The 18,434-nt window shown below is 33.4% G+C and overlaps 2 protein-coding genes across 2 annotated transcripts; one reads left to right on the top strand and one right to left on the bottom strand.

Annotated features, from left to right (window-relative positions):
* Positions 1-609: 609 nt before the first annotated feature.
* On the top strand, positions 610-11,620 carry LOC127263473 (FIP1[V]-like protein). The gene is made up of 9 exons (XM_051292512.1): positions 610-1,753; positions 3,205-3,455; positions 4,139-4,265; positions 4,382-4,450; positions 4,565-4,705; positions 5,279-5,380; positions 5,485-5,765; positions 6,844-8,521; positions 10,731-11,620. Exons 1-9 carry the CDS (start codon positions 734-736, stop codon positions 11,289-11,291), a joined length of 4,230 nt encoding a protein of 1,409 aa, XP_051148469.1. The 5' UTR covers positions 610-733; the 3' UTR covers positions 11,292-11,620.
* An 849-nt stretch (positions 11,621-12,469) lies between these two features.
* LOC127263887 (temperature-induced lipocalin-1-like) lies at positions 12,470-14,580 on the bottom strand. Its single transcript, XM_051293170.1, has 2 exons — positions 14,100-14,580; positions 12,470-12,901 (listed from the first exon to the last, which is right to left on the bottom strand). Exons 1-2 carry the CDS (start codon positions 14,547-14,549, stop codon positions 12,785-12,787), a joined length of 567 nt encoding a protein of 188 aa, XP_051149127.1. The 5' UTR covers positions 14,550-14,580; the 3' UTR covers positions 12,470-12,784.
* Between the last annotated feature and the right edge of the window lie 3,854 nt (positions 14,581-18,434).

Genomic DNA, 18,434 nt, shown 5'->3' with positions numbered 1-18,434 from the left:
GTTCAAATGCTTTAGTTTTGGAGAAGTAATGTTGGTTGAATAACTTCTTGATTTTTAGAAATATATTGAGTTTTTTAATTTAATCTTCCATAGTTACTGTTAATCTTCTATCTGTTTGCTTAATTTCGTATTTTACTACTCTATTTATGTAAGTCGGCACTTTTTCTAATGATTAATGTAATTTTCAATTCGTTTTTTTCTTGACTATTTTTGCATTTGTGTGAGTATTAATCATATATTGTCTATAAAAATTTTCATTTTTGTAAACCAATCTAAATTGTTTGAGATATTTGTAAGAGAACTATCATCTTCCAAAGCATTCTAAAAGTTTTAAATTTTAAACGTAGTGAAGTTCTCGTATTGCATCCTTAGTCAATTGTAAATTTTCAATATATATATATGTTTTGTTGTTAGAAAATGATTTGAAATGGAGAATTAATTTCAATTTTTATTTAAATAGTATTTTTAAATAATATTTTATAAAAAATAATATATTTATAAAAATTGTGATTTGAGTTTTATAATTTTGATTTTAAATGTTAAAAAATATGTTTGGTCCTAAACCAAACAAGGGTACAATATGGTAAATTCCACCAAGGCTTTAAGCCCTTAGGTCATCAAGGAGATACACGCGCACGCTGAAATCCTCTTCTCTTCAATGGATGTCGCGTGTATATATCTCTGTTGAGTCGACTCTCTGCTGCTCAGGAGCTATTTCCTTTCAAGTTCGTCCATGGAGGAAGACGATGAGTTCGGTGATCTTTACACGGACGTGCTGCGCCCCTTCGAGGCCTCGTTTAAGTCTCAGCTGGGAGGGACCAGCGGAGCACCATCTCAGTTGCCGAACCGCTCGTCGGTCGATCTGAATGTCAACAGCGACGATGAGGAGATTCTATACGGGGTTTCCGATTCCAAAACATCGTTTGGTAATTCGAATTTGAACTCCTCTATCGGTTTGAAATTGAGCGCCCCAAATCGAGAGAAAACCCTACCGGAGTCGGGAGGAGGGTTTGATTTAAATTTGGATTCGAATTTGGGGGGTTCTAGAATTTCAGGGGGTGGCAGTTCGGGCTTTGGAGGTGAGGGTTTGGAGAAGGGAAAGGGTGTGGAGTTGCCGGAGAAGGGTCCGGGGAGAGTGGATTTCATGGAGGAGGACGATCTTAACATCGTGGTGGAAGAGGGGGACAATAAAGATGATGATTTGGTTGAGAAAGACGCTGCTCTCATTAAGAAGAAAGAGAACATGTACAGTAGCGCAGCTGAACGAAGTGAAGGCACGGCTAATTTCTTGGACCAAAGTGCTGCAGGGGAGATAGGTACAGAGCCAGTGATTCCAGGTCTATCTGGGAGATTTGATAATCATGGCGGCGCCATCTCCTCGAATTTCGATGATGAGTTGGAGAGTGATGAGAGTGACGATGATTTGCAGATTGTGTTAAATGACAACCACAGGCTGATAGGGATGGAAAGGATGCAGGGAGTGGGTGACGACGAGGATGATGAGGATGGTGAACCTTTGGTGATTGTTGCTGATAATGGTGATGCAAGCCACCATCCCCTCCACCAGCAGATGATGGATGAGCAAGAATGGGGCGGTGAGGAAGGGGTGCCTGGAGCAGATGGGGAGAAGAAGGAGTTGGGGGATGCTGCGAGGGCGAGTGGTGGAGGAGGCGCTGCAGCACCGGCAGCAGTGCAGCCAAAAATTGGGTATAGCAACCACATGTACCATCACCCATACCATTCTCAGTTTAAGGTCAGCATCTTGTTTGGTGAAAACTTCAATTGTAAATTGGATTATAGCTGCAATTGTACTTATAATATAGTGAAATTTTGGGTGCAGATGAAATTAAAATTTGCCCCTATTGGTGTAATTGGGGTACTGGTTAAGTTGTGTGTAATAATTGATCGTTCATTTGTTAATGAAGTTACTTATTCCTCTTTATTCAACTTGTTTAAATTTTGAGGCTTGCAATGCTTGCTATGATTAGATTAAGCTGTAGCTTTGTGATGCTGTTTTTTGGAACTCTAATCGAGATTGCTTAAAATTTTGTTACTGAGAGACAATGATGCTATGGTCTTGAACCTACAAACTGAAAAATTATTTCTGAAAGTTTGTGGCCTGCAATACAACAGATTTTTCATGACCTTCTCTCAGGAGTATTTATCTTTATGCTTAGTGCACAATTTGAAGTCTAGTACAAGGCAAAAGATGAATGACCTTTGTATCCCATTTGGGTGTGTTGTTTGCAGCCTTAGAATAACACTAGATGTTTTGAATCTTGAATTTGTTTGTTTATATTAATTATCCAGTTATATGGTCTCAGTGCCGGGGCCATTATGAGGAAGCAAGTTATTATTTATATAAACGCTTGTAGGCAGCATTCATCTAGACTTCTGCAACTTCATTTACCATTGTTTACCTTTTGCATAAACAGTAGTTTGGTATTAAACTGTTTTCGAAAGATGGATGAACTTCACTTCTTAACTCAAGATTGTGTTTGAAAGTAGTTTATAGATTTTCTTGATTTAAGCTGTATAATAATTAAGCGTGAGCTAAACGAGTAAAGAAATTTGACTAATTATACATACACGCACGAACATGCACACATATTTGTTTAAGTAAAAGAGGAAGAGGAAATGCGCACATATATTACAAAACTTTTGCGTACAACTGTGAGCTTATCTCCATTTTGAAGAGGTATTCCTCCCGGCCATGATTGTCTGCAGAAGCAGATAGTTATTAAACAATTAATTTGTCTTTGTGTGCATGACTTGATTGGCTAACTTCTCTTCTCAATCCTTTTTCTGGTGAATGAAAAGATTTAAAATGTTTGATAAGCCCAGAGGGGAAACAATAGGGACAGAGATACAAATCTAACGCGAAACACTTTTAACTAATAGAGAAGAGACAAATGACAAGGAAGTAATAACACCCAATAGATAGTGAATCTTAGAGCCAAGCTATAAGATCCATGCTCAGTGATGCTTCACGTTTAGCCTTCTATCAATGCTGAAGAACTGTTTATATGAAATATGGTGTCCTGTGACAATTCAGTTTATTCAAGCCAATACACTTAACTTACTATAAATGCTTCATTATATGATTATTATTTGCCATGATTTGCTTTACGGTTATTTTTCTATTTCCTTAATGGTTAACTTCAATTTTTTTCCCTCTCTTTGTATTTTTTGGAAACTGCTTAGTATGTCAGACCTGGTGTGGCTCCACTACCAGGAGCAGTTCCCCCTGTAGCTCCTGGAGGTGTCCAAGGTCAAGCTCGTCCGCCCACTGCCATGGGTCCTGGAGGTGGACGTGGGAGAGGTGATTGGAGACCTGCTGGTATTAAAGGTCCTGTCCCCATGCAAAAAGGCTTTCATCCTGGTTATGGGATGCCTGCTTATGCTGCTGGACGTGGTTTTGGAAGTGGATTGGATTTTACTCTTCCATCACACAAGTAAGATTATCTAGTTCTTCTAACTGGAAAGTACTTTTTTATTTTTTATTTTTCTTTTTTGTTGAATACATGCTGTGTACTGGATGGATTGGGCCATTAATAGAAGCTTCATCTTTTCATTAATGCAAAAATTCTAATGATCTATTTTACCATGTTATTACGACTGCTCAAAGTTTCCTTTGAAGATTGCCTTTTGCATGGCTGAAATAAAATTTCTTTTTAATGTTATTGTACTTTAACTTGCATGTTCTGCACATGTAATATGTTTCACAATATTGTTGTGAAGATACTTTTGGTTGGTGAAGCGAGTTCTTGTCTTTGTAGTAATTCTTGGATAATACAGACTTATGTCACTTGCAAGACTGATAGCATCTTTCTTTCTTTCTTTTTTTTTTTTTTTGATAGGATGATAGAATTTTTCTTTCTTATATGGTAATGTGGAACTATAAGCAAAATCACCTTATTGAGGTAATATATCTATGTCTAGATGTGTGCCTATATATATGTTAACCAAAGTAAGATGCCATTATTTTGTTATAACTGTTCTTTAGTTATTGGATTTCACTTTGTTAGTTCTTTTGATGTGAAACATAGTCCCTCTGATATCTACAGCAGTGCATACATCTTCATTATTAGATATATATACCGACGTGTTAAGACTGGTTTTATTTTTATTTTATCAGGACCATATTTGAAGTTGATATTGATGGTTTTGAAGAAAAGCCTTGGAAGCTTCCTGGTATAGATGTATCAGATTTTTTCAACTTTGGTTTGAATGAGGAAAGTTGGAAGGATTACTGCAGGCAACTAGTATGTTTTATTTTCAGACTAGCAACTTCGTTGTATAATTGTCCATGGTTTCACTGTTATATGTTTTCTGTTGGAATTGAAGTGGAATCTAAATAAATTCAATTTGAACTCTGTAGGAACAACTACGTCTTGAGACAACTATGCAAAGCAAAATTCGTGTTTATGAAAGTGGGAGGGCAGAACAGGTATGGTTGTTTGGCTACAGTTTAATCATTAATGCTTAAAGGCTAGGACTCTCATTTTGCTTGGAGAATAGTGTGTCCTAAATCCCTTTTCTTCTCTTTTGCTGTTAAATTTAGGATTATGATCCAGATCTTCCACCAGAGCTTGCAGCAGCAGTTGGTGGCCAAGATATTTCACCAGAAAATCCAAATCCTGGAAAGATGGATGTTGGTGCAACTGACTTAGCAAGATCAAATACACGTGCACGACCACCAGTTGTATGTATATTATGTTGGCCAATGCAGCTTGTCTACCGAAGGATTAGTAGCTTTTGGATTTTAACTTCCTCTGCATGGTTTACTGACTTCTGCATTTTGGGTGCTTGGTTGGCTAAGGGTCATTTAAATTTTTCCAAAAAAATTAGCACGATGAAAATTTAGTTCTGTTAAAGACACTTGCGCTCTTGTTCATTCAATTATCGATTCACTGCACTTGGGAATGAATTACTCTTTTATTTTCTATCTCCTATCAAGACTAGTCATGACAGTTTCTTCCGTATGCACAAATTTAACTGACGCACATCCTCCCTAACTGTTATCCCTTCAAGAAGCTGATCTCGAACTGGACACTTTTCTTTTCTCAACAGCACATATTACCCTGTCTATGGATAAGCAAAAGCAAGCATTTTTGTTTATTAAGTCAAGCTTTCCAAAGTTAAGATTATATGGCACTGAGTGTGTAGTTGAGCACCATGTTACTATGGTGTTGGGATTACTAATCTAATTTTTTGGAAGTATCAATGGAGGGAGTTAACTGGTTAATCTCATTGGCTTTTGTTGGCTTGATATCAGCTCATTGGCAGACCAATTCCTGTTGAAGCTGGTTCTGGTGATCGTCTTCCATCAATTGACACCAGGCGCCCACGAATGCATGACACAGATGCCATCATTGAGGTAAACAGCAGCCATTTCCTCTGCATGAACATAGATAATTTATCACAGTGATATGCACCACTTGTTGTATCTCAATAAAAAGCAATGTTGCTTTTGGCAAACAGATTGTGCCCCAGGTTTCACCAGATGATCCTGATGTGGTGGCAGAACCTGAAAATGAACCAGATGGTGAAGATCTTGCAGGTGTCAATGCAGTTGATCCTCAGCCGGACAATGCAGAGAAAATTGACCACTTTTCTGATGCTTATGATGGTCCAAAGAGAGAACCTGTTGCAAGAAGACCATTGATTAAGAGTGCTGAAAGTGGTCATGAAGGTGGACAAGGGGAGGATTCAGAAGGGCAATACCAAAATGACAGGGAGATGGATGTACCTCATGAGGACAGGTATCGTCTTCATATATTAGATTCACATAATGTGGTCGATATTGATCTTTTATGTCTGTTACTGCTGCACATGTGCAAGTTTCCCTTGATTATGACAGGGAGCTTTTGTTGTTGCCCTGATGTCGATTTTTTTTTTTTTTTTTAAGGTATCTTTAGCGCCAATCACATAAAAACCTTGTACTAGTATAAAGGAGATTAGGAAAGTGGGCAGATTTATATGCACAAAAATGGAGTTGTGAGACAATATTTATATCTATCACTGACATTGGTCTACCCACGCTCAATTGAACTGTTGCAGGAATAGAAATTCACCATAATATGGAAGATTCAAATCTCTGTGTTCTATTATTGATTACTTTATTTGGACTAGTTTTCTGTATTGATTCGGATTTTACTTGAAGTTGAGTGGTTCACTAAAAGAACTTAAAGAGTTGATGTTCCTGAATGTGTTACTTTGGTTCCTATGGTCCCAACTTATGCAGATTCCTTCCCTTCTCCTTTCTATCTGCTAAAACCTTCTTGTTCATGGTCATATTTGTTTATGGAATGCTACGACACATGGTGTACTATGGAACAATCAGTGCACCATTCTAATTCTATGGTATTTGATTGAACTATGTTGGGCATCTGATAGGCTTGGGCAAACTTGACCTTTTCTAGGGTTTTGCTATTCTAAGTAAGATTATTTCTAGGAACTGTTCTTTTATATTCTCAGTCCTATGTCCAGTATCGAGTAGCTTCTATTTGGATGCATGCCATTTGTATTTTCATATAGGAGTATGAATTGAAATTTGTTTGTTGTCATTTATCATGTAAAATATGTTCTTATTTCTATTTCTCTAAGGAGATATTTAATAGGGTGGATATGTAGTATCTAATATATAATATTGCATTGACTTTGTGCCTTGCATTGTTGAGACCATGTTGTCCTTGGTTGAACTTCCTTTTCCATTCTGCATATATGCAACTTTTTCATTATTCATTCGACAGGAAATTTAGCAGTTTATCAAGTCTCATGTATGAACATAATTACTTCCGTGAAATCTGATATGTTTTAACACGTGTCTTGTTAACATAGGTCTTTCAAAGGAAGAGAATCCCCAAACTCACCCAATATGACTAACAGAGACAGTAATGCAGAAAAACAGACAGTGGATGAAAGAAACGAATCATTTAATAGCGAGGATGTTAAGCAAAACCCACCTTTGTCACCTTCTCATGCTGTTGGATCAGATGAAGAGCAAGCTATAGCATTAGGGGATGATGAAGAATCTGTGATGGACGATAAAGGTTCTGATATGGAGAAAGATGAAATGGTGTTGGATGCACAAACTAGTGAGGCCGTTGAAGACGAGAAATTAACACATTCAGAAAACAAAGGAAAGATAAGTTCGCTTGTAGAACTGTCTCAAGAAAATGATGATGGTGAAGAAGCTTTGAGGAGTAGTGAGAACAGCAAAGAAAGATCAGAAAGCAGTAAGGATCACCGGAAGTTCCATGAACCTTTCGAGGATGAAGTTCTTCAGGAAAGGCACCCTCCTCATGCTGGTAACAAGAGACCAGTAGGTGAGGAGGATAATGTTCGTAGGAAAGGCCGCCAGGAGAGAGATGAAACTGGAAGACACAACATGGATGTAAAGGGAAGAGAAGAGTCTCGCTTACATAGAGGTGGGGATCCTAACTCATTACACCGACAAATGAAAAGTGACAGTGCAGACCGAAGGAGGGATAGTGATATATCTGAAGGAAGCTGGCGTAGGAGAGAGGAGGATCCTTATGGGAAAAGGACTAGAGTTGATGATACTAGAAGTAGAAGGGATCATGGTGGTGAAATTGTTTCCAAAATCCAGGGAGGTGACATTGGCTCCAAAAACCGGGTTAAAGTTAGAGAAAGCGAGAGGAGTGAGAAAGATGATCGCCATCACCTAAGGAATGAACTTGATAATTCCAGCTGGAGGGGGGCAAACCTTGATCAAGATTTGGCATCTAGGCAGAGAGACAGGGATGATAATCTAAGAACTCGGGAGGAAAAGGTGGGAAATGTTCACCACAGAAGAAGAAAAGAACCAGCAAGTCGGGAACCTGTTGAAAAGGAAGAGGGTGCTCATTATTATAGAGAAGGTAGCGGCCATAGGAAGAGAGAAAGAGATGATACCTCTGATCGGCGGAAAAGAGATGAATATGCCAAATCAAAAGATGATGATGTGCATCGTGTTAGGCAAAAACGAGAAGGGTCAATGCCGAAGGAGAGGGGTGAGAGGCACAGAGATCGTGATGAATGGAGCAAGCCTAAACAATCACATGAAGAAATTCATTCAAGGAGGGAAAGAGAAGAAACACGGTCTACTATGAAAAGTATACGGACTGCTGAAGATATTACGCGAATGACTCATTCACGAGGAAAAGATGATTATAAAGTATCTGGAAGAGAGCACCATTCGAAGGATGTGGGTCGAAATGGTGATCTACTTAAGAGAAGAGATCGTGTTGAAAATGATAAATCATCCCAGCATAGGGGCCGTGAAGATGTTTATGCACGTGGGAGTCAAGTCAGTGATGACGAAAAGAGAGGCAGGTCAGGTAGATCTGGCACAAATGATGAACGTGCTGTTCATGCTTCTGAGACTTCTAGGTTGCATGAACATAGACAAAAGGAGGGCAGTAGAAAGGGTAAAGAATCTGAAGGTGTGGATCACAATCCATTGATTCATTCTCAGAGAAATGAGGATGAGCACAGTGGACCAATAAGTGAGAAGGTATGCATTTCACTATACCCCATACCCTAAGCTTCTCTCGGTCAGTAAGTTCTAGTTTAACTAGAAGCAGAATGCTCATGCTATATTTATATGTGTGTGATGAGATGTTAGTTGTATCTTCAATGATATGTGATTTTACAGATGCCTGGGATTGAATGCCATAATAGGTTTCAGTTTTCTCAGTTTTTAGTATGGCTTGGTAGGTACTTTCCACCCATATCTAGATGCCACATAGGGTTAAGTTTTGCTGACTGTTAAGTACAATATATCTACTATCCCCCCACCATATCTAGAATATTTGGCACAGAGATTCTATGATCTAATTGCTGAGGATCTCCATCAAAGATGTTTATAAGCCATACATGAAAAACTATGTTGAATAACACCTCTCAAAGGATATTTCCAACCCTCTCCTGGCACCAATGAAGAGTATGCTGGACTTATTACTTCTCTTTTATTTTTTTGGAGTTCATAGGAATACTTTAGTGGTTATGCATGGCAGGATATTAATTTCCAAACTTTTCTGTTGAATCTGTACGTGGTCTTCCTTTTAAAGGAATACCTATATTTTGATTGAATTTCAAACTGTTCTATATTTATCCTCTCTCTCTCTCTCTCTCTCTCTATATATATATATATATATATTTGTTTATGGTATTATGTTTTGTCAACTATCATAATCAAATATATCAGTTTATTCATTACTCATTTGATATGATCCTCTTTAACTTGTCATGTAGAAAGGCAACACTATAATGGTGAGAGGTCCTGAATTAGATTCAAGTGGATCTTTAGAACTTATCTGCCTTTTGCTTCACTAGGGCGTTTTGAATATTGTCTGACACTATCTGCTTCTAGGTGCTTGTGTCCCCTTAATTGTTAAAAATCTAAAGATAATAATTCTCCGATCTTAATCCTAACTGATAAGATCCTAACTGATGTTGTTGTTGTTGTTGTTAAGCACCTGAAAGCAAATTTGCTGTTGTTGTGTGTTCGAAACAAATCTAAGCAATTTCTAAATCTGTTTGGTGTAGTTCCTGAACATTTTATGTTTCAGAAAATTTTGAGAATTCATTAAAAGCAGTGTCATTAAACTTCTAACCATTAAATGCTAAATAGAAATAGAAATAGTCAAAGCTAAATAGTCTAAAATCACATTTTCATGGAGTAGTTAGCGAGTAATAGTTTGTGAGTACTGCAGATTGTTTTAAATGTTCATGCCTTTCTGTGTAAAGATAGGCCTTGTATGGAGACCCTATGGTGTGCTTGGATGCATGATTGGGTGTTGGGTTTGGGGTTGTGTATATTAAAATTTTGATTTGGAATAGGTGTTTGATGTGATGTTTTAAATGAAAAATTAATTTTTGACGTAATATGGAAAAATGAAAAATATGGTTTGATTTGATGTTTACGAAGGGGAAAAAAGTGCTGAATAGTAAGATCCCGGCCCCAAACCTACATCCAAACACACTCCTATATTTTTATACTATCATGTTAATGCCGGCTTGGATCTTTAGTCAGTTTGCTAGCTTGTATCTCTTTCTGTTGTCGATTCTTTTCTAATTAAAATTTCAAGTGCTGGTTCCATTCTACTTCATTTTATTATGGAGTTTTCTACTTCATACTAGAAAGGCTGCTGGATATCCTATATTAGGTATGTCTTTGAATCTATGAATATCTTTATTGAGTGCCTGCCAGTAGTGTTATAGTGTACACCCTTAATTGTAGTGTTTTGAGTTTTCATGGTGAGATTAGATTCTGTATTGATTCTTTCATATTTTATAGCATTTGCATCTATTATGAACCTGATTCTTCTTGATTTAAGCTCATTAGAAAATGCTTTATTATTGTGCTATATCCTTCTTTTTTCATCTCAGAATGCATTTTCGCTATAAAAAAAAAAAAAAAAGAGAGAAAAGAAAACAAAAACAAAAATCCTTGGATCTTGATCATGTCCAGTTCCATGGGGGTCTATTTACATATTTACATGCATTTTTTAACATTTTATCAGGTAATTTGTTGGGCTAAGAATTGTGCATTATGTATTCGGGGACATCTATTGCCTTTTTTTGGGTTTTTTTTTCCAGATTGTCTTTGCTCAGGATTTGCTAGATGATGATCATAATAGGTTTCTGTGGTTTGGTACAAAAACATTTATTTCAAACTGGAAAATTTATCAACTGTTTTCCATTTTGCGCTACGGTTTCAGATAAGTACAAGGGGAAGAACCGAACGTGAGAGTGGTAAGGATGATGTCCACTCCAGTCGCCAGTCTTCTCGAAGGCACAGAGAGGAGCATTCCTCCGATGAGGAGCAGACAGGTGCGAAAAAGGGCCGTTCTAAATTGGAAAGATGGGCAAGCCATAAGGAGGCCGATTTCGGCACCACCTCTGTGTCTACATCTTCTTTGAAGAAGAGTAAGGATGTGCGCTCGAATAACTCACTAGGTGCTTCTGCGGGTAGTAAGCTTCCCGAGGAACCTTCCAGAAAGGGAGAAGATAAGCTGCAACGGCCTTCTGCTGATGATAAAACCACTGGCGTCGAAACAAACAGTGCCACCAAAGCTGTTGATAATAAACACCTGGATACAGTCGCTAAGCTAAAGAAGAGAAGCGAGCGATTCAAACTTCCCATGCCAAGCGAGAAAGACGCCCCATCCATCAAGAAAATCGAGAGCGAGCCCCTGCCTTCAGCTCAGACCGAAAATCACCAAGATTCAGAGATCAAGTCAGAGCGGCCAGCGCGAAAGAGGAGGTGGACTGGCAATTGAATCCCCATTGCAAACAAAAACAGAGGTTAAAAGTTTAGCCGGGTGGTTTTTAATTTCTTTTCCGAGGATATCACTATTGCCGCCTTCTTTGTCATCTGTATCTCTTAAAAACATCCCACAATCGTTACGGTCAGGGTTTAATTGTGTGCCATTTTATATGTTATACAAATATGTAGCCATGTGGTGGCAGTTGATCATAGATTTTGCCTTGAGAAGTACACAGAGATAACTCTTCTAGAAAGTAGCAGTATATACTGACCATGAATGGGGGGCGTGTTCGTATTTACATTTACATTCGCATTCTTATTTACGATATTTACACACATACATGTACTTTGTTGTATTGTGTTACATCTTGCTGGATCTCAGGTTTTGGATATCTTACAGCAAAACATTACCTGCCTGGACAACTGAGAAAAGCTTCTATCTGGAGAATGTAAAAGCCGACGAGCTGTGGGATGAATGATGAATGAGTTCCAGGATTATAGCTACAATGTTGTAAGCATATTAGTTTTCTTGTCATTATTCACACTGTTTTGGTGGTTTTATGATTAGTTTGGATTGAACTCGGCCCTTCGAATCTTTGTTCTTCGTGTCGTTAGTAGTTTCTCACGGTTAGCGAGTCCAATGATCTCAGAGAGGGGTCAAGCACATGAAAAATAGACAAATAGCAAGTATCTTCAATCAACACGACACGTGATATGGTTAAATGATATGAAATTCACCTGTCATTTTACAAAATTACGTAAAATTCTCCATACTTTCAAATTGCGTCAAATTTTCTTGTGGTTTCATAAACTATGTGTCTAAATTCCCTCGGTCATCTTTATTTATCAGTTTTTTAATTAACTATTCTTGAGTATACTTATTATTTCTTGAGGTTAAATAATAAAAATAATGATTATATTTATAATTTGAAGAGTTTAGAAATAAAGATTTTCATATTTTGGGCAGTCTTCTGACCCATAGTCTTCTGTCTGCTTGTCTAAATTCGAATAATTCTTACAAGGTCAATATTTTTAGTTTGATTGAATACGTGATAATATATTTTTTTCATCATCAATTTCATTCAAAATAATAAAAATATATAATTTTTCGACCTCAATGAAATTCTTTAGCCCTCTTAGCGGAGTAACTCTTTACTCCGCCACTATATGTAGTACAACTTTGTTGCAATGCTTTGAACTTTTGTGCATTAATTTCCAAGACGATAAACTATGTGGCCGAGTTTGTAGGATACGGTGGCTGCCGGTGACCGCAAAGTTGGCGAAATTTTTTATTTTTGTAACGATCGCCATTCAGTTGGATGACATTTCTATTAACCTTAGTATTGCTGAAACCCAAAAAATCATAATAGTAGTTTAAACAAACCTTAAAAATGTATGTATTGTATGAAACAACAAAATATCCATAGCACAGATTTAGCCTAGCCACATGGCCATGAAATGAAATTATTGATGAACTTTTTAATTAAAAAGTCTGTTTATTTGTGATCACATCTGAGTTTGTGGAGTCAAGTGTAGTCTGCTAACATCATATTTCTGTTCCTTAGCCATCTCCACCAGTTCATTGTAGATTTTTTCATCCAGTTTAGGTTCTCTGTTCAGAATCTGCATCAGCACAAATTAATTGATTAATTAATTAATTAATTAATAAATAATAATAATAATAATAATAATAATTTATGTTCCTTGTATTAGAATAGGTAAGTTGATGATTTCATACAGCAATATATCATCCCATAATAAAGAACATACTTGATTATCATTCTTTATATATATATATATATATAGTAGCACCTTTTATTTATCATGATATATATGTAGTAGCACATTTAATTTTTTTATTGTTGTAAACTTAGTTTTGCTTTTGAAATTGAATTTTTTATTTCAATTTTAATTTAAACAATATTTTAATATGAATTTTGAGAACCTAATGCTATTGTTTTTTTTATTTGAAATTAAAAGCAAACACCTTACTATAACATGATATTTCAAGATGAAACTAAAAACAAATAACAATACTAATATACAAAATTCAAAAATTGCAAGATTTAAAAAAGAAAAAAAGAAACAAAAAGAAATACAGGATGTGTTTTTCGTGTGAAATAGGTTGAAATATTTGATTATATGAAAGCACTTTGCATAGATAATATAAAAATAATAAATATATGTAATATATATATTTCTTTTGAGAAAATGTATTTATTTTCTTTTTGACAAAAAAAAAAAAAAAAACCCACAAATCTTACAATATTTAGACCCTAGTTATTTTATTATACTTAATAATATATATATCTTCTTCCATATTTATATCCATTTGATCTAGCATGAATTTTAAGAAACGTAAGCAAAAATAGAAAAATGAACTTATATTAAAAAATAAGTTAAAAATACTGGGTGTGTTTGTTTGTAGGTTTAAATTTTTTATTTGGATTTTTGAATAGTAAAAAGTTGAATTTGAATAGTTGTTTGATGTGATGTTTTGAATGTAAAATAAATTTATAGTATAATAATATATTAAAAAAAAATAATTGTTTGATGTGATATTTTTGAAAAAAAAAATAATCTGAATAAGTAGAATAGTAAAAACATGTGCTAAAATTACAAAAGAACACAACCATTATTTTTTACTAAAAGAAAAAATAAGAATATTTTAAAATAAAAAATAAATAAATATAAATTTAGACGACAAATAAAATAATATTAATTAGTTCAACAAAGTAAGCAAATTCTTACATTCTATACACAATTCTCTATAAAAGTAAGATCTTAATATCATCTCAAAAGTATAAGAATTGCGACTTACCCAAAGATAATTCCTCGAGGGATGCCCGACCAAAGCATGTTGATAATTGACATCGACGAACAGAATCCAATAATCTCCGGTGACAGGGATGATAGGAAGAAAAGGCGGCACAAAGAATCTAACTTTAAGCTTAGCCTCGTCGCTCTTAGGGTCGGCCTTAAAGGCAATGCCTTGAATGCTAACACTTTTCCCGTTGTTCCAACTCTCGTTGAGGACCGTAATTGTGCCATTAGGATTAAGGCTATACGTCGCCCTCGTGTTCGCGTAACTTTTGGGCTGAAATATCGACGGGAACGATGCAATCTCGTACCATCGCCCCATGTATTTTGCGACGTCGAGATTCTTGACAACTTTTTGTTGATCTTCGGCCGAATTCACATCTTTTGGAATACTTAAAATGAACAAGAAGAAGAAGATCATAGACATTGTTGTCTTTTTTAGTGAACACATGTTTTGGACAAGTCTAGGTGTGCTTAGGATGTTTTTTTTTCATTGTGTGGTTGTAGTAAGTACATATATATATATATATATAGGTAAGGGGGGTAGGGGTAGGTGGAGAAGGGGGGTGGGTAGAATCTACTAGAAATTATTAAGGGTCTGTTTGTCTGTGGGTTTTGGGATTTTAGGTTTTGATTTTTGAATAGTAAAACATTGAATTTGAATAGTTATTTGATGTGATATAATTAGAGGTTGATGTGATATTTTGAATATAAAATAAATTTATAGTATAATATAAAAAAGTAAAAAGTAATTGTTGGAGAAAAAAAAAATATGGGTAAAAATTTTGGTATCTTTTTCATAATGTGAACATTTTGACACTTTTGGTATAAAGGTTTGAATGTTATTACCAAATAGATTTTGTGTAATAATGATTTGAGTTTGTGTAATAATTTTTTAATTTAGTATTTTATTGGAGAAAATATATATATATATATATATTAATGGGATTGTACATAATGTATATACTTAGAATAATAAAAATTCAAACCAAACACTATAAAGTCGAAATTTGAAACTATGATTGGATTTTTGGATATGGTCTTTAGTACACAATCCTAAAATTAATTTATTCTAATCCCTATTAAATTTAAAAATCAATAAATTAATGGTCAAGATTTTATTCAACTTGCCATGTTTATGTTCTTTATCATACTTACTATAAATTTATTTGTATATAAATTTATGGTAAGTATGATAATAAGTTATATAATTAAATGATTCGCTAAATTAGTTAATGGTTTTAAATATCATATTTATGAGTTTGTTTGGGTTTTGGTATTAAAAATTTAACAAATATATATATATATATATATCTCACTATCAGTACCAAAAAAAATAAATTCGGTCTCGGAAAATTGTCTCGGAATGGATTCCGAGACCATATTAATACATATATAATATATTCTGAATAAACTAAATTGGGTTGGTCTCGGATTAATTAGAATAGTCTCGGAATTTCCGAAACTCTATTAAATATATATTTTTATTATATTAAATTAAATAGTCTTGGAATTTTTGAGGCTATATTAAATATGTATTTTATTATATTAAATTGTTTCAAAATTTTCGAGGCGATATTAAATATATTTTTTATTATAAAAATGGTTGTTTGTCCAATTCATTTTTACTTATATAATTCTCAATATATACATTTTATTTTCTCACAAAAATTAATATTAATTTTTTTTATTTTTTATTACTGACATAATTTTATATACGTTAGTAAAAAATTATTTCAAATTAAATAACTAATCAAACACACTATTTCATATAACAAAATATTAATTTCAAATCAATTTTTCAATAAAAAAATATTTTCAAATCAAAATCAAACAAATCCTGTAATACAATTATATAAGAGTTTGGAATTAGGTCTTAATTTGAAAATATGTTTATATAGTATTTTGATGTGATATTTTATAAAATAAAATAATATATTTATATTAAAAATTGTGCCGGTTAATAGTGATATTTTTTTTTTATAAATAATTTTCTATTAAGTGACAATCAAATAAAAAAAAAATAAAAGTTAGAAGATACTTCAAAATAAAATACTTGTAGAACGCAATATTTTTATATAAAAATAGTAAAATCGATGAAAACTAAAGTGTGAATGAAAACAACATCAAACGATTGAGGTAAATAGTTCAAATTGCGAAAGAATAATTGATCATTTGCATTTTTATTCTTTTATTTCACGATACATTTCTCTCATGCAAACATCCCTCATTGTTTTCCAACACAAAATTTTACTCCGGTTGTATTCTTTACGCTTTTTTCTCTCATATACATTTTTCAGGAAAAAAAATATATATATTACACATTCATTATTTTTATATTACTTACACAGATCTCTATGTCTCACAAAAAAATATACCATTTCAAATTATTTTACAAAACAAATACAGCCTCCATTGATACACCGTCACATTCTTTATCTAGCAATATGCTTCTAGTTGAACCCCGAACTGTTTCTTTGTTCGTGGGTACAAATAATCGTCTTTTCTTGAAAAGATGAATCATGAAAGCCAAAGAAAATTTCGAATTGAAAGAAAGAATCGAAGGATGAATTGAGGCCATAAGTTTGCTTGGGGACAAAAGGGAAAGAGACATCTCTCACCATCAATTGTGTGGATGCATTCAATCAAGAGCGGAATAAATCTTATTACACTTGTTGTTTGCGTCGTATATTCATACTATAAGGGTGTGTTTGTTTTTGGGTTTAGATTTTGAGTTGAGATTTGAATAGTAAAAATTTTGAATTTGAATAATTGTATTATGTGATATAAATAGGTGCTGATGTAATGTTTTGAATGTAAAATTAATTTTTTGTATAATATAAAAAATAAAAAATACGTATTTGATTTGATATTTTTTAAGAAAAAAATTGAATGAATAGTATATTTGAAAAAAAATCCCCGAACAAACACACCATAAGTGTAAAAGTACATTGCGCATTCAAACTAGCCCCGTATAGACAAGCCAAAATGTATAGTATGTTCTTTGGTAGTTTACTTTGATTTTGTTTTTAAATTTTCAATTATTGCGATTCTTTATAGAAAAAAAAATTATATATATTATTTATTTTTTTAAAAAAATATTTTTCATATAATTATTTTAATAACTAATAAAATCAAACTCCAAAAAATACTATATTTGATTTTATATTTTATATTTAAATTTTGATCTAAATAATAAGTTTATAAAATAATTTATGAAATAAAATAATATATTTTTATATAAAAATACATGACCCTTTAAACGAATTAAATCAGCATCCTTGTCGTTTTTTTTCCATGAATGTTTGATCTCCTTGTTGAAAAGATTGAATCCAACTTGACTCATTGTGCACAAAAGATCGAAACTGACAAGAAAAGCACGAAACATGATATATTAATATTGGGTAAAAATTATACTCCATCCGTCCCAGATACCGTGTTTGCTACACTGTAGACACTGTATTTTAAAAGGGGTGTAATTAGTAGATAATTAAGAATGTATTAGTGAAAATAATTATCTTATGATATAAATAATTATAAATTAAGATTAAGATAACTAATTAGTTTAATTAAAATTAAAAAATTTAAAATGAGATTAAAGTGGATAATCATTTTCGTGACATGGTACGTGGGACGGACAGAAACCACAACGTGAACATGGTATCTGGGACGGAGGGAATAGTATTTTTTTTTTTTTTTTCAAATTTTTATTATATACACTTCCTTATAACATAGTACATTATTATTATTTTTTTTACAGTACATTATATCTAATTATTATTTAAATTAAAATAAAAAACACAAAAAAAAAAGCCATCCATTAATGGGTTTTGTGATATTGTTTGGGTGAAAATTTTTTTTATTATTATTTTAAATATTTTGTGGGAAAAATTATACTACCTCCGTCCACCGCCAAATCTATTTATTTTTATTATATTTTGATATAATAATTAATATTTAAAAATTAACGTATAAAAAATAAATGGATAGATTGATAGTTGACAGGGGCAGTACTATATTTTTATTAAGAAAAAAAAGGGTAATTTTTTTCTTTTTAATCAGGAATGAAATAATGTGTCAAAGTATATTTAAGTTAAAAACATCTTTCATTTGGATGTATGTTTTTTTTTCTTTTATGTTAGGTACTAGGAAATATCTGTAATATTAAAAAAATATCTTTTGGATTAAATTGTTAATTTTTTTTTAAGTGAATAAAGTATATATTATATATATTGTGTTAATGTATTTTTTTTTTTATATATATATAATTTGAAAAAATAGCGCCAGCTAAAAACACAAAGTAAACAATTATCCGTAAATAATTTTATCGAAATCA

The sequence above is a fragment of the Andrographis paniculata genome, unplaced genomic scaffold (assembly GCF_009805555.1).
Source record: "Andrographis paniculata isolate CXL003 unplaced genomic scaffold, ASM980555v1 Contig69END, whole genome shotgun sequence".
Taxonomy (NCBI): domain Eukaryota; kingdom Viridiplantae; phylum Streptophyta; class Magnoliopsida; order Lamiales; family Acanthaceae; genus Andrographis; species Andrographis paniculata.
This window is presented reverse-complemented; position numbering and strand designations above follow the sequence as displayed.

Coding starts and splice junctions, on each gene's coding strand:
- LOC127263887 (XM_051293170.1), bottom strand. CDS start 14,549: ATGTGTTCACTAAAAAAGACAACAATGTCTATGATCTTCTTCTTCTTG. Junction 12,902..14,099: donor CCTCGAGGAATTATCTTTGG/GTAAGTCGCAAT, acceptor GTGCTGATGCAG/ATTCTGAACAGAGAACCTAA.
- LOC127263473 (XM_051292512.1), top strand. CDS start 734: ATGGAGGAAGACGATGAGTTCGGTGATCTTTACACGGACGTGCTGCGC. Junction 3,456..4,138: donor TTTACTCTTCCATCACACAA/GTAAGATTATCT, acceptor TTATTTTATCAG/GACCATATTTGAAGTTGATA. Junction 4,451..4,564: donor AAAGTGGGAGGGCAGAACAG/GTATGGTTGTTT, acceptor TGTTAAATTTAG/GATTATGATCCAGATCTTCC.